The sequence below is a fragment of the Podarcis gaigeae genome (genome assembly GCF_964106915.1).
Source record: "Podarcis gaigeae genome assembly, chromosome: Z".
Classification (NCBI taxonomy): Eukaryota; Metazoa; Chordata; class Lepidosauria; order Squamata; family Lacertidae; genus Podarcis; species Podarcis gaigeae.
Window position 1 is genome coordinate 32,382,058 of NC_139691.1, and position 15,249 is coordinate 32,397,306.

The window sequence follows — 15,249 nt, forward strand, 5'->3', positions numbered from 1 at the left end:
GCATTAGTTCAAGACTGGTTAGGCAAAAGCACTTAAAAGAAGCCTAAAGCATGCTCTGGGGAGAATCCTGAGGGCAGGACAGAAAGGGGTATGTGGGGCACCATTTGGCCCCTGAGCCTGAGGTCCCCTACCCCATTGAAAAAAGTTTCCACTGACCGGGAAAGCATGAAAACCCACCTCTCCTTTCTGAAATCCCCTTCAGCACTGATTAGCCTTGCAAACCCATAATCTCATCTTTCAAACAACCTGTCTTACTCTGTCCTCTTGCAGAAAAAGAGCAGAGATGTTGTCAGGGATTCAAGTCTATCAAATTGTTCCCACCCACCTTTCCTGTCCCTGCCCAAAACTGATAGATAACACAACAACTTAATTTTTGTTTTTTAAGAAAAACAAAGGCAGCTTTGTAGATCCCAGTTTGCTATTGCATGAGAAAAGATACAAAGCAGACAAGCTTGTGCATTTGTGCCACTGTTGATGTATTAGTACCAGATATGCATGCAAATAGTTGCGTGCCTGGGGAAGACACAAATCTCTTGCCCCCTTCCCCCACCAAATAAGAGATTTGTACTAATAACATCCCATTAGTTTTCTCTCTCTACAGTATTAGCATGCAGTGTGTCTTATTTGCAGAGGACAGTCCTCTATTTTAAGGACTATCCAGTCGAAGCTCAGTCTAAAAATAATGAGCCATAATAAGGGAGAGCAGTGACCTTACACTTGGATTACAGACTGAGCAAGAACACAGGTCAATTGGTTACCCACTCACGGAAGATGTACTGTATTTCTAGTTCAATTACAGTAATTTTTTCCTAAATTTGCACCTGCACCCACAAATTACCACATGTGCTTAATAAAAGAGAAGTACTATAGCTCAAATGTTAAAGCACCGGTTTCGCATGAAGGAAGTCTAAGGTTCAATTCCTGCCACCTCAAAGCAGGGCTGGGAAAAACTCTTGTCTGAAACTCCAGAGAGCTGCTGCCAGTCAGTGGAGACATTATTGAGCTAGATAGACCAATGGCCTGATGGGGTAGAAGCCAGCTTCCTTTGTACCCAATACACTGCTGTGTGTTGCAGTTGTCTCCAAAACAAAGCCTTGGAAGATTGCTATGTATCTTGTCATTTCACCTAGCCCCTCTTGCCCAACACACATCTGTGACCTAGTCCGGGAGCAGGGTCTAATTGTCATCTGGGCAGCCCAGGACCTCCAAACACACTGCCCAGGATTGCACCCCAGAGAAGTCACTTTGGTACTGCTCTCGCAGTGGTTTGACTTCACCCTTGGAGGTACACTCCATTGTCTCTCGAGACAGAAGGATGCCAACGATAAAGGGGCTTCTATAGCTTCCTACTGGGTACAAATTCATAGCGACTGTAGCGCAAAGCTAGCAACACCCTTGGCAGCAGTTGCTGCCATCCTTGCATTCGGTGAGGTAACAAGACTCAACACCTTGCTCCATGCACATCAAAGCTCCTTCCCGTTTACACCCCCTTCCACCCACTGGCGTTACTTACCTGCTCGGTGCAAGGACATAAGCAAGGATCCTGCCCTCTCCATGAGTGCTGGGGTCCCACACGCAGCACCAGCGGTGTCAAAGCACGCACAGGGGCATCCACACCACAAGCAGATGCCTTCACAGCACCCTGGTCTGTGCAACAGACACCCACCCACCCCTGCTGTCTTTCGGCCTAGTCCAGTTCTGAAATCAGCAGCAAGGTGAAATCTGCAAGGCGACTGCTTCTTCAGGCGGATTGTCCTGCCATGCCAGGGCTGAAAATAGTTTAGGAAGCTGCCCCTTTTGTTCCTAGCGATCCGCCTGCCTCCAGCCCTCCTCGGCTGAACTTCCTTTTCCCACTTTCTCTGGCCCCCTCGGCAGGGAGAGGAAATCACCAGGAATTGGCTGTTTGAGTCAACTCCCGCTGGCCCATTGTCGCAGGCCTGTCCCTCCTTCCTTCCTATCGACAAGGCCCTGGGAAAAGAGAGAATGAGCCTGTGTTTGCACACAGACTTGTAGGCCAAGTGGGACCTTGTTTTCGAAATGCTTCCTTTACTCGACTTCACACACCTTTAGGAAAATGGCTCTAAGATCAGAAGGATAATCTCTTTAGGGCTTTCCCCTCCCCCGGTGGTGGGCCTGGCTCCCCTTTCCTCTTGCAAAGGAGGCTTTCCACAGCTGCTACTCCTTCTAAACACACCTTAGGGCTGGAGGCTGAGGAACCAGGAGAATCTCTTTAGAAGGCAGATTTGGCTCGAGGGCTGCTGGTTGCAGATTATAAAGCAGGGGTGGGGAACTTTGGGCCTAGAGGGCCACATCAGGCCTCTTTATCTGGTCCTAGGCCACACCCATCTCTGATATTGTTCTGCCTCCTCCTTGAGCAACTTTGCCTGGCTGAAAGGTTTCCTTGAATTCTGATCATGCCTACTCCTTGCCTGAATGAAGGATAGAGAGGAGAATGTGTAGAAACTGGCCAACTAGGTACAGTAAAGTAAAAAAATAATTCTGTTCATTGCTGCACCCACTTTAGCTACCATCATCAACAGCATCACATGAAGAAACAGAGATGCACTGTAACATATGGTTCCTTTCTGACAGTTCTGAAGGATATTCTGAGCTCTTCAGCACCAAAGGAAGACGTAGTTCGTGCTTTATTTTAAATCATCTTGATGGATCTTTGGGCTGATCCTGCAAGTCTACAACTGAAAAGTGGCCAGCCAAAAAGCCAAACCAAGTGTGGCTACAATCAATAAAGCCATCTCCTGTTGCTTCTTACAAGCATCAGTTTTACAGGGTTCCCAAATGTGGGTTCTCCAGCTGTTTTTGGACTATCATCCCTGACCACCGGTCCTGCTGGCTAGACATGATGGGAGTTGTAGTCCAAAAAACAGATGGATGCTGTTTGGGAAACCCTTATAGACTGGCTGGCATGTCAAGCCATCATCTCACTGTAGAACAATGAAATAAGAAGGGCCAAAGGCCCTTGCTGGCAGAGTCATTTAAATATTTCAGACAAAGTCCAGAGAGAAAAGAAAATGATAATACTGTATAACCTGAACAAGAACAGTGTATAACTTCAGGTTTTGTCTGTCTTAAGTCAATTACATAATAGAAGAAAACTATGTCCATATGCAAATGACATTCAGCTCTGTTTCTCCTTGCCACCTGGTGAAGTTTGTGTCTGAAGGCAATAATGAGATGGAGGAAGGCCAAAACACTAAAGCTACATAAATCCTAGATAAGTTAGAGATACTGCAGATTGGTAGTTCCTGGGTTGATGAAACAGAGAGAGAGAGCTTGTTCTAGAGAGGGTTGCATGCCCACTGAAGGACCAGGTACATAGCCTGAAGGGTTCTCCTAGATTTTCCACTGTAGCTAGGGCCCAGGTGGCTTTAGTGGTATGAAGTGCCTTTTTCCAGCTCTGGTCTTTTCACCAGCTACCAGCCACTCCTGGGAAGAGAATGCCTGGCCATAAAGATTGGAGCACAAATTACCTATCACTTGGATTACTACAATTCATTCTATGTGGGCTGGCCCTTGAGAACTGCTCATGGACACTGCAAAATGCAGCAGCCAAAGTATTAATGGGAATGTCTGCAGAAAAGCATATAGCAACAGTTCTCATCAGGCCCAGTTCAGAGTCTTAGTTCCAAGTTTAAAACGCTAAATGGCTAAGGATCTGGATATCTGAAGGAATGCATCTCTCCAAATAGTACTGCCTGGGCCTTGAGGCTGTTCGTTCAGCACCAGCTGAAGACTTTGTTCTTCAGTCCGGCCTTCTGAATTGGCTGTGTATGTGTGTGCTGTGTAAGGAGCGACATAGCCAAGATTCTTAATTGTATTTCACTCTTATTGCTTAGTGCATTTTAAACTGCTGATCCCTTCTCCGAGATCACTAGTAATGAGGGGTGGGACATACATTCTTTAAAATGAAAGAAAACAAGCATTGCTTCTAAAATGTGACGATTCCATTTTTAGTATTAATTTCACGCTCAAGGACATCAGTGGAGTAGAAAGTTTACATGCAGAAGGTCCCATTTTTCAACCCCTGGCATCTCCAGGTAAGGTTACATCCACACCATCCATTTCAAGTTCTCTTACACCACTACAACACACATGGCTCCCCCCAAAAGAATTCTGGGAGCTGTAGTTTGTTAAGACCTCGCTGAGCTAAAGTTCCCAGCACCCAAATGAATGCTCCATGGTGTGGATCTGACCTAAGGGAATCTGGTAGAGGGAAACAGGAAATTCCTTCTTTTGTCCAAGACCCTGGAGACGTGTTAATTTAGACTGCTTTCAGATATGTGGGTTACTGTGCTACGTTTGCTGGTTACAATGCTAGCTCTTCTGTCCCAGTTTTTAACATTCCTTTTATACTGCAGTACTTTGTTGCATTATGGCACTCTGGCTTTTTGATCAATACACCACCATGTCACACTAAATTCTGAATAGCAGGAAAGAACTGAATCCTGGGATACTGCCCTAAATTCTGCCACATGGAACTACAATGCAAAACTCCTGAGATTTGCCAAGTTAACAGGGTTGCAAATGGATTCTACTCGTACCCCTTGAAAAAAATTAAGGTGGGAACAAGCACTAAACTTCCACTTAAATCCCTCTAGATTTCCAGAAGTGGCTTTTCTGTAGCATGAAATTTAACAACAACAATGACAAAACAACCACCACAACCCAGGTCCAACACTAAAACTGAAGAAAAAGCAGGAAGGGACTAAAGCCTGAGAGAACTACAACGAGGGAAGAATAGATTACCTTTCTGTCTATTACTTCCCAACGGGTTCCGCTAGCTTACTGAAAACAGTGTTGCTTTACTCCCAGTAATGTCAGATGGGGTTTGTAGTCCAATCGCACCTGGAGGGTCACAGGTTTCCCCAGCCAAGGAGTAAACCATACCTGGGCCAGGTAGACAATGGTCTGTCTTGGAATAAGGCAGCTTCCATCTTCCATCCTCACTCAAAACAACTTGCAAGCCAACAGCAGCAAGACCCTACTGCTTTTGCAAGAACCAAAACCAGGATATTTACAGCCAGTGTGGTGTAGTGGTTTTAGAGGTAAAGGTAAAGGTACCCCTGCCCGTACGGGCCAGTCTTGCCAGACTCTAGGGTTGTGTGCCCATATCACTCAAGAGGCCGGGGGCCAGCGCTGTCCGGAGACACTTCCAGGTCACGTGGCCAGCGTGACAAAGCTGCATCTGGCGAGCCAGAGCCGCACACGGAAACGCCATTTACCTTCCCGCTAGTAAGCGGTCCCTATTTATCTACTTGCACCCGAGGGTGCTTTCGAACTGCTAGGTTGGCAGGCGCTGGGACTGAATGACGGGAGCGCACCCCGCCGCAGGGATTCGAACCGCCGACCTTTCGATCGGCAAGCCCTAGGCGCTGAGGCTTTTACCCACAGCGCCACCTGCGTCCCAGCACCACCAGGGTTCAAATCCACATGTGGCCATGTGGCTCCCTGGGTGACCATGAGCCAGTCACTGTCTCTCAGCCTAACCAATCCCTAAGGGGTGTTGTGAGGATACAAACGGGGAGGGGGAGAACCTATGTGTGCCAGCCTTGGACAAAAGCTGAGCTATAAATGCAATAATTAGCATGATCTGGCTTTTCCTTGCTAGATTCTGGCCGTGGGACTCTTAATGCTCAGCTGAATGGATCTGCCTGAGCTGGGCTGCAGGTTGTTATTCTCCATGGCTGTGAGACTCAATTGCTCAGATTCCTTTATTGCAATAAAATTTAACTATTCCTGCAAGAGCCTGGCTGGAGTAATACCAGAATCATCATCATAGCTGTATAGATAACCATGCATGGTCCCCAGGGCTCTTTATTTGAGTTCCCACCACCACTATCAACCTTCTACTGCAGAGATGAGTTTTGATATAACAAGATGTATGTGCTTTAGGCTACTGATGCACAGCGAAGGACAACAATCTCCAGCGTTGAACATACACACAGGCATGGCTGTCTCTATTCTCCCATTCATCCTCCCACCCCACCCATCAACTTCTCTCCCCACCCCTCACCCCATTTCCTTTTCCTGTGAAAGCCCTATCTCCCCACCACTGGAAATCCTGCTTGCTGCTACTCCCACCCTCGACTCTCAAGATTTCAGCAGGAATCGCTTGCACACTTGCAAGCCCATGTCTATAGCCATGAGGGCAAGAAACCTGTTTACTTGTTTGCTATAAATTGAGTAACAGATTAGATGTTTTAGGTGCTGAAAGCTGCACCCAGTAGCAAATTCAGAACTTAACTACAGTATTGCAGAATATGCCCAGCACTGATAACCAGGGCTGAACTGGATGTTTTCAGCTAAGTAATAGAAACTGGGTGAAGAGCAGCAATAGGGGCTGGTTTCAGGGAAATTTAATCACACCCTTATAAATAAACCCATGACAGTTAGTTGCCTGTCAAAAAACAAAAGGAGACTGAAATCATATTCACGCCATAAATTTAAAACACATGCCTCCCCTCCTCTGGAGAATCCTGGGAATTGTAGTTTGTTAAGGGGTAGAGTAGTGGTTCTCAATTCCCCCCCCCCCCGGGCCACAATTTCAAATTATAAATTTGCTCGTGTCACACCAAATTTTTTGTGGTTAAGAAATAAATTGGAAAGCAACTCCTAGCAATGCCTGATTTATACCATAAAACAGAACTACTTTCTGATATGATCCTGGTCCAGAAAGTATAAAAGAATGCAGCTACATAATAAAATGAACATGAACCATTCCCAAAATATAACAGCTTGTATTCCTGCCATGTTTGCCATCCTCTCCTGCACACACCAGTGTGCGAGATTAGGGCTTGGGAGACCAGAGTTTAAATCTCCACTCAGCCATGAAACTCAGCAAGTGACCTTGGGCAAGCCTAATCTACCTGACAGGGTTCCTGTGGGGATAAAATAGGTGTGGGGGGGGGGTAGAAGAACGACATGTACCAACCTGAATGACTAAATGGTGGCCACTATCACTTTCTCTCCTTCCCTTACCCCCAACGCTTCTAGAATGACACTATATAAAATTGTTCACAAGTTACACTGAACACAGGTATAAGCTGCTATTACAAATGCACAGGTGTTTGTGTGAGACAGTGTACACGTGTTGCTCAGCTATTGCGTATGCGGACTGTGCACACATTGAAGGTAACATGTGAATAACTATACGAGTGTATTTGTGTACATGGGTTTGGATGTTGAACCCTTGCTAAATGTAACATGCAAACACCCTAACGTTACAACATCACATGGTTCCAAGGGCTTGCAGGGTGCTGGCAAACCCAACTTTACTAAAGAAAAGGCCACTGTTACTGCCACTCACTGAACTCTTCCCCTCAAACCGCGCAAATAATCCTTCTCCCCAAATCATCTGAAATGCTCTATCCTATTTGCCACGATTGGAGGAGGCGGCATTTTTGCTCAGCCTTATGGCTTGGGGTGGAGGGGTGAGGAATGAAAAGGCCTTGGGACCAGAGCCCAGCTTTCAGGAGCCAATGTCAAAAAATGTCAGGCTCTTGCCCAGAGCACGCATAGCGATATGATCAAAATTCTTAGGCATCAGCACCAAACATTTAAAAGTCTCCTGGTATCTTTCCAGCTTGAGTTGCCGAAGAGGATCGTTTCATGCCAAGAAAAGTACCTTGGAAGACTGTTGACTAACATGGGCTTCAAAGCTCTCTCTCATCCCAACCATCCCTATCGCCTTCACTGCAGTGGGTGGGGTGAAGCCATCAGCCTGCTTCTTTCACTTTGCAGTTACTGCCTCTGCCCCCTGAATGGTGAGTTGAAAGCGGGGCCCCATGGCAACCACAGGCCATTATTTTCAGTGCATGGAATAGTTTTCAAGGGAGCTTTAAAAAAACGCACCACCTGTCAGCTTCTCTTGAATAAAGTGGGAAGAGGAAGGCAGGTGGGTACAGGAACATAGCAAGCTGCCTTGTACTGAGATGACCAGTCCTTTTTGCTTAATATTGTCCACACTGACTGGTAGCAGCTCTCTCTAGGGTGTCAGGCAGAGGTCTCCTCTAGTGCTACCTGGAGATGCCAGGGTGCTGTGGGATGATGGGAGTTGGAGTCCAACAGTACTTAGAGCTATGAAAGTGCACAGACAACTCCCACCCCCTTTTTTCAGTGCTATTCTGTTTGTGTTATCTTCAACACTGCTTCATGAATAGTCATAACCAGTAAAGCAGGCGGGTGGGGTGGGGGGTGGGTAGTAGAGCTCCGAGACATTTTTCAGAGGCGTGATATCATCATCATTGATGGACTATATGCACACATGTTGAACTTGTTTAAAAATAAATAATAGTAATTACAGGTTTTTGTATAACTAATTATAAAATAATGTGAAATCACTAAAAGACTATATAGCACACACTAAACTTAGAGCAAGGGACGCGGGTGGCGCTGTGGGTTAAACCACAGAGCCTAGGACTTGCTGATCAGAAGGTCAGCGGTTCAAATCCCCACAATGGGGTGAGATCCCGTTGCTCGGTCCCTGCTCCTGCCAACCTAGCAGTTTGAAAGCATGTCAAAGTGCAAGTAGATAAATAGGTACCGCTCCGGCGGGAAGGTAAATGGCATTTCCGTGCACTGCTCTGGTTCACCAGAAGCGGCTTAGTCATGCTGGCCACATGACCCGGAAGCTGTACGCCGGCTCCCTCGGCCAATAAAGCGAGATGAGCGCCACAACCCCAGAGTCAGCCACAACTGGACCTAATGGTCAGGGGTCCCTTTACCTTTACCTTAAACTTAGACCAAACTCTAAGGGAGAAGGAGATACACTGACCTGCCTAGTAATAAGAAACAATCAGCAACACTTAACACACAACCCATTCTGCACAGTGCATTTAATGCAGTATCATTCCTCTTAAAATGGTCATGGCTTCCCCCCAAATAATTCTGGAAGCTAGTTTGTTAGGGGTCCTGAGAATCATTGCTCTCACACAAGTGACAATTCCCAGTGATTTAGCAGCCAATCACTCTTCCCAGGGAACTCTGGGAAATGTAGTTCCAAGGTGGTGGTGGTGGTGGGTGTCTCCTAACAACTTGCAACAAACTACAATCCCCAGGATTTTTTGTGGCAGTTTAAATGTATAGCACGGATAAGGGCTCACACTCAGGCAAACACAACAGCAAGAGGAATGTGAAAAATGGGTGTGAGGAGGAATTGGAATGATCCAACTCAGGGGGGGAAAGGCACAACAGATTCAAAAGGAGCAAAAGAACAGTGAAGATTTGGAAGCAGAGAATTGGAAGCTGGTAAGCAAAGGAAATTAATTAAGAAAAGCCTATGCGCCAGCAGAACTCTACTAACGCTCCTTCCTACTCCTAAGAGACAAAATCTGCAAAAGAGCAAAGAAAACCACGTGAATCAAGGCTATATTTACTTCCATCAGTTTCCCTCCCTCAGAGCACAGGGATTGGAGAGTCCTGTTAAAACCATTCCCTGTGATTGCAAACGAGACCTGTCAATCACACAGGAGCTCTCCCGCCCTCCCCACACATTAGTTTCGCTTTTTAAGAAATACAGTGCAATGTTTTTTAAAAAAATCTGAGTCCACCAAACATGGGGGGGGGGGGCTTTCTGCTTCAACTCGGGGTGCTTTGTGCAAATCCCTCTTAACCTTGGAGAACCCCACAATCCTTTTAAGGCACCCCCTTCAGAATTCAATATTTGTCCAAATCTAGGGCACAACCTAGACTTCTCTGCAAGGCTGTTTGCTTTTCTGATTTAAAGCTGAAGTTTGTTTTTCAGTTGGCTGAAGATCTTACGTTAAGGTTCACAGGCACTTGCAGAGCATCCTGACACGATAAGATAAGCAGGCAATATTGAAATTCCTCCCCCTCCTCCGTACAACCGTTAAAAAGATATTGTACTGCTGTCCTTTATTGCATCTAATCTGGAGGTATCCCTTTCATCCCACTTCTGCCCATTTCCCATCAATTCCAATTTTTTCCTGGGTAGTTAAAGAACAGGGTTCTGCAAAAACAGCACAGGTTGCAAACACACAACACATTTAAAGACATTTAATATGTTGCTTCCCCCCAAAGAAACCTGGAAACAGTAGTTACCTCACAGAGCAACAGCTCCTAGCACCCTTGGCAAACAGCAATTCCTATAATTCTTTGAGCTGCAAAATGTGCTTTGTGCTACAAAGGACAGAGTCTTGTGGCACCTTAAAGACGATCCAATTTATTATGGCATAAGCTTCACGAACCACACTCAACTTCATTAGATGCATGAATGACATAATAAATTGGCAAGTTTACACACATACGTAACTCCCATAAGTAATCCAAAACATTTAAAGGCTATCAGCATGGGGAAGGCTCAGGAGGAGATGTAAGGATGTGAGCAATGAAATGCCAAAACCAACAACAACACCAGAATGCATTAATTTCAATGAGTCTACTCTAAGGAGAGCTAGTGTTAGATGCAGCACAACCCCCACCAACCTCCCCCATGTATAATAGCGTAACACCCAGTTTATTAGGTTCAGGTGACAGTCCCAGAATATTGTACTGAGCTAGTAAAGAGAGATGGAACAGTTCGCATGTTCACAACTGGTTGGGAAGATCAGGGTTGGTCCCCGATCAGCCATGCGATCAATTATTGCAATGGTCTGCATCGCTTTCTGGGAGTAAGCCAAGGTGAACTCAAATGGTGCTTGCTTCTGATTTCATAGGATGTACAATTGGTTTCGCCGAAGAATTGATGCTTTTGAATTATGTGCTGGAGGAGACTCTTGAGAGTCCCATGGACTGCAAGAAGATCAAACCTCTCCATTCTGAAGGAAATCAGCCCTGAGTGCTCACTGGAAGGACAGATTGTGAAGCTGAGGCTCCAGTACTTTGGCCACCTCATGAGAACAGAAGACTCCCTGGAAAAGACCCTGATGTTGGGAAAGATGGAGGGCACAAGGAGAAGGGGGCGACAGAGGATGAGATGTTTGGATAGTGTTTTCGAGGTTACCAGCATGAGTTTGACCAAACTGCGGGAGGCAGTGGAGGACAGAGGTGCCTGGCGTTCTCTAGTCCATGGGGTCACGAAGAGTCGGACACGACTAAACGACTAAACAACAACAACAACAACAATTGGTTTACTCTGACACAAGGCAAGGTCTCCAGAATTAGCAGTAGCAGCTAATTCTTGCAGCACCTCACCCCAATTCTTGCAGCAGCAAGAAATATTAATATAATGTATGGGTTAAATAGCACAGTTGTGCCCAGTATGTGCATTGCTAATACAGGATAAGAAAGGAAATGGTGCTCTCTTGCTCCCATCTGCCCCAGCAAGCACGGTCAATGGCCAGGAATTACGAGAGTTGTCCTTCAGTAACTTCTGGAGGGCCAAAGGCTCCCCACACGTGACACAGACTGCTGCCATAGTTCAGCCTTCCTTAACCAAATCTGCCAAACTGTTCTTCCATTTCAGTGACCTACAGCTTGATCCTGTGCAGCTTGCTTCTAACACAGGGTAGTCCAACTTTTCATACCAAGTGGGACTCTAGGACCCTGCTCTAGGAGCCCTCATGTCTCCTTCCCATAGCGCTTACCCAGCTTTGGAAAGGCTGTGTGTGTGTGTGTGTGTGTGTGTGTGAAATGTTGCTGAGGGCAGCCAAAAAATGCCTCGAGGGCTGCATGCCTCGGACCACCCAGTTCTAGGGAATATATGCAAAAGATGGCAGCCTTACAGAACAATCCTCTGCATATTTTTTCCCCAAAAGTGAGCCCCACAGCCTGCAATAGGTCTTAATCCCTTGCGCGGATGTAGCGATTGTGGCAATCTTGACAACGCTGGAAGAGGCTGAGGGAGGAGTTGGAATCTAACAACATCTGGCAGAATGCAAGGACAACGCTTTTTGGATCAGTTTGGTGGTAAAAAGTAATCTATACCTGCAAATAAAATAAATAAGCGAACATTATAAAGAACCCTGTGGGATCAGACCAAAGGCCCATCTCACCCAGAAACCTGTTTTCACAGGTACCAACCAAACGCCTATGGGAAGCCTTCAAAGAAAGACATGAGAGAAACAGCACAATTCTCCCCACTTCTGCTTCCCAGCTACTGACACTCAGTTGTATACTTCCTCTGATACTGGAGGTACTGCACAGATATCCTAAGTAACAGCCATGGACAGCCTTATCCTTTACAAGTCTGCCCATCTCCCGTTTAAAACTATCCAAGCTGATGACCATCACACGGTAGGAAAATCCCATCCTTACCTTCTTTTCTAAACGAAAAAGCCCCAAATGTTGTAACCTTTTCTCCATGCCTTTGATTACGTTGGTTGCCCTTTTCTGAACCTTTGCCAGCGCTACAATATCCTTTTTGAGGATGCAATACAATTGAATACAATATTCCACGGGCAATTGCGCCATAGATTCTCATAGCAGAATTCCATTATTGGCAGGTGTGTTTTTCCCTCCAACGGTCTCTCCTACTTACCTCTAACAGAGAATTCATCTTTTTTTGCAGCTGCCACATACTGGGTTGACATCATCCTTAAAGCTATCCATTACCATTCCAGTATCTCTTTCCTGGTCAATCGCTGCCAGTCCAGACCCCTTTCTGATGTTTTGGACTACTTATGGGAGTTATAGTCCAAAACATCTGGAAGATACCTGGTTGGGTAAGGTTGTGGGATGTATGTATAAACTTGCCAATTTAGGGTGTCCATGCATCTAATGCATCAAAATAAACAGCTAGGTCCTGCCAATCCTGATGCTGTCATTAGCATCAGGTTTCATTCATCACCTGCTGCTTCCTCTGGAGAGAGGAATACTTTGGAGCTATTTTGATTAGGGATAAGGGGACAGTCTGGTGTGGCCAAGTGGTAGACCACCCAGGAAGATAGAGCAAAGGGGGCAGTGAATGCAGGAAGCGGAGGACAAGAAAACTAACAATGGTCTGTTTATTTATTGCATTTATGTTGCACCTTTTCCTCCAAGGAGCTCAAGGTGGCACGCATAGTTCTCTACCTCCTCATTTAATCCCTACAACAACCCTGTGAGGTAGGGTAGGCTACTAGTCATATTGGCTATGTTCTAAAGGTAAAGGTAAAGGTACCCCTGCCCATACGGGCCAGTCGTGTCCGACTCTAGGGTTGTGCGCCCATCTCACTTAAGAGGCCGGGGGCCAGCGCTGTCCGAAGACACTTCCGGGTCACGTGGCCAGCGTGACAAGCTGCATCTGGCGAGCCAGCGCAGCACACGGAAACACCATTTACCTTCCCGCTAGTAAGCGGTCCCTATTTATCTACTTGCACCCGGGGGTGCTTTCGAACCTGCTAGGTTGGCAGGCGCTGGGACTGAACGACTGGAGCGCACCCTGCCACGGGGATTCGAACCGCCGACCATGCGATCGGCAAGTCCTAGGCGCTGAGGTTTTACCCACAGCGCCACCCCGCTGCTAATTCTGGTTGGCCACTATGAGAACAGGATGCTGGACGAACTGAGCCTTTGGCCTGATACAGCAGACTCTTATGTGCGTAGGAGAAAAGAAGAGGGAAGAAGGGCATTTGTGCCACATGCATTTTCTCAGAAGTAAATCCTACTATGCCCAATGCAGCTTGCTCCCCAGGAAGCTCACAAAGGGTTTTTTGCAACCCCTACAGCACAGTCCTATGCATGTCTACTCAGAAGTCCAAATGAGTTCAATTACGACTTACCCTCCAGTACGTTTGTATAGGATCACAGCCCTGGGATGCTCTCTCATTAGCTGTGCCCCTTCAGCTGGATTCTATGGACGTTTTACTCTGGAGGAAGTCCCATCCATTGAATCAAATAGGATCTAAATTCTAGGTACCAGGATGCAGGATGGCAACCATCAGGGAGGCATTTGTACACGCGCATTGAAAGATAGCACGCACACATGTGTGTGAGTGAAAGTGATTGGTCAGCACAGGCAAACAATCAGTAAACATTAAGAACATCAATCACACACACACACCCTCCTCAATGCAGCCAGTTCACATGTTCAACTATAGGTCATGAGGCAGGGAGCACCTGTGTAAACCTGCTCTTAAATATGTGAGGAGGAAAAGGGAAATAGGGGTGGGGGTGGAGGTGGGGAAAGAACTGACACATGTCTTTCCAACACCTGAAGAGCCTATGCCAGTCTAATCACAAACACAACATGATTAAAACAGAAAAGAGAGATCTTCTGAACACACCTTTTCTGACCTGCAGGGACACAGACCCTTTGGATGTTTTCTCTGCTAGCCTTTTAAGATACAATAAAGGCACTCTGCAACGCTGTGTTCATTTAGAATCACAGAACTATAGAACTGGAAGGGACACCAAGGGTCATCTAGTCCAACCCCCTTCAATGCAGGAATCTTTTACCCAATGTGGGGCTCGAACCCACGACACATGCTCTACCGACTGAGCTATCCAAGGAGCTTCCTAGTAAGCAAGCTTAGAATTGCAGCCTGGAGCATCTCACCTGCCACCTGAGATTCAGACAGCTGCTTGGGTGAGAAAGGAGATAAGAGAGTCTGAAGGGTCTTTAGAGGTCATAAAGCCCAACCCACTCTGCCGGTGCAAGAAATTTTGCAACCCTGACAGGTAGCCTTCTTGGGGAAAATCTCCTGCAAGAGGAGGATGGTGATTTTTTTCTTTCGCATCTTGGCACTTCAGATTTCCCTCTTTCACAAGCACACACAGGTGCAACTATCTAATTTTAGGCTTTCGGCTTTATTTCCTTTTTTTAAAAAAAATCAGCCCTTTTTTTAGAGAGAGAGGAAGAGAGTAATTTGGGAGCCCTCCTGGCTTATTCAGCTGAGCGGAGCCCTGACCCTCCCTCCCCAAAAGTCTGCCTGCCCCCATCCTTGATGGCACCGCACGTGCAAAAGCTCAACGTGTTTCGAAAACCGAGCCCGTGCTGCCCAAGTGCACGTGTGAACCCCTCCCGCTTCCCAGGAGCTCCTTATCCTCTGAAGGGCTGCAGCTCCGGCCTCAAAACGCTCCCTGTGGCGCTGAGCTGTTACGGGGAGAGCAAGTTACCGGCGGTGGCCGGGTGGGGGGGGGGTGGCTCTGAAGCAATGCATCCATCCATCTGCAAAGGTTCCAGAAGAAGCAAAAACCTGATAGGCTCAAATCATCCTTAATCTCTGTCTCAACCCTACCTGTTGCCGGTTGCGCGACGGCGGTGGGGGCAGGAGGATGAGGAAGGGGAGACAGCAGCGGTGCGCGGGGGTCGCTTGCTGCGGGGCGCTTTGCCGAGCATCACCGGCGGGGAGT

The 15,249-nt window shown here is 46.8% G+C and overlaps 1 protein-coding gene across 4 annotated transcripts in view; it reads right to left on the reverse strand.

Annotated features, from left to right (window-relative positions):
- Positions 1 to 15,249, reverse strand: part of NHSL2 (NHS like 2) — a 113,224-nt gene that overhangs the window by 48,514 nt on the left and 49,461 nt on the right. The window contains exon 1 of one of the 4 annotated variants that reach the window (XM_083722076.1): positions 1,514 to 2,460. The exons of the other annotated variants lie outside the window; for them this stretch is intronic. Coding sequence (XP_083578202.1) covers positions 1,514 to 1,556 — 43 coding nt within the window. The 5' untranslated portion in view covers positions 1,557 to 2,460. Of the gene's footprint in view, positions 1 to 1,513; positions 2,461 to 15,249 lie in introns of those variants that run through there. 4 annotated transcript variants of the gene reach the window in all.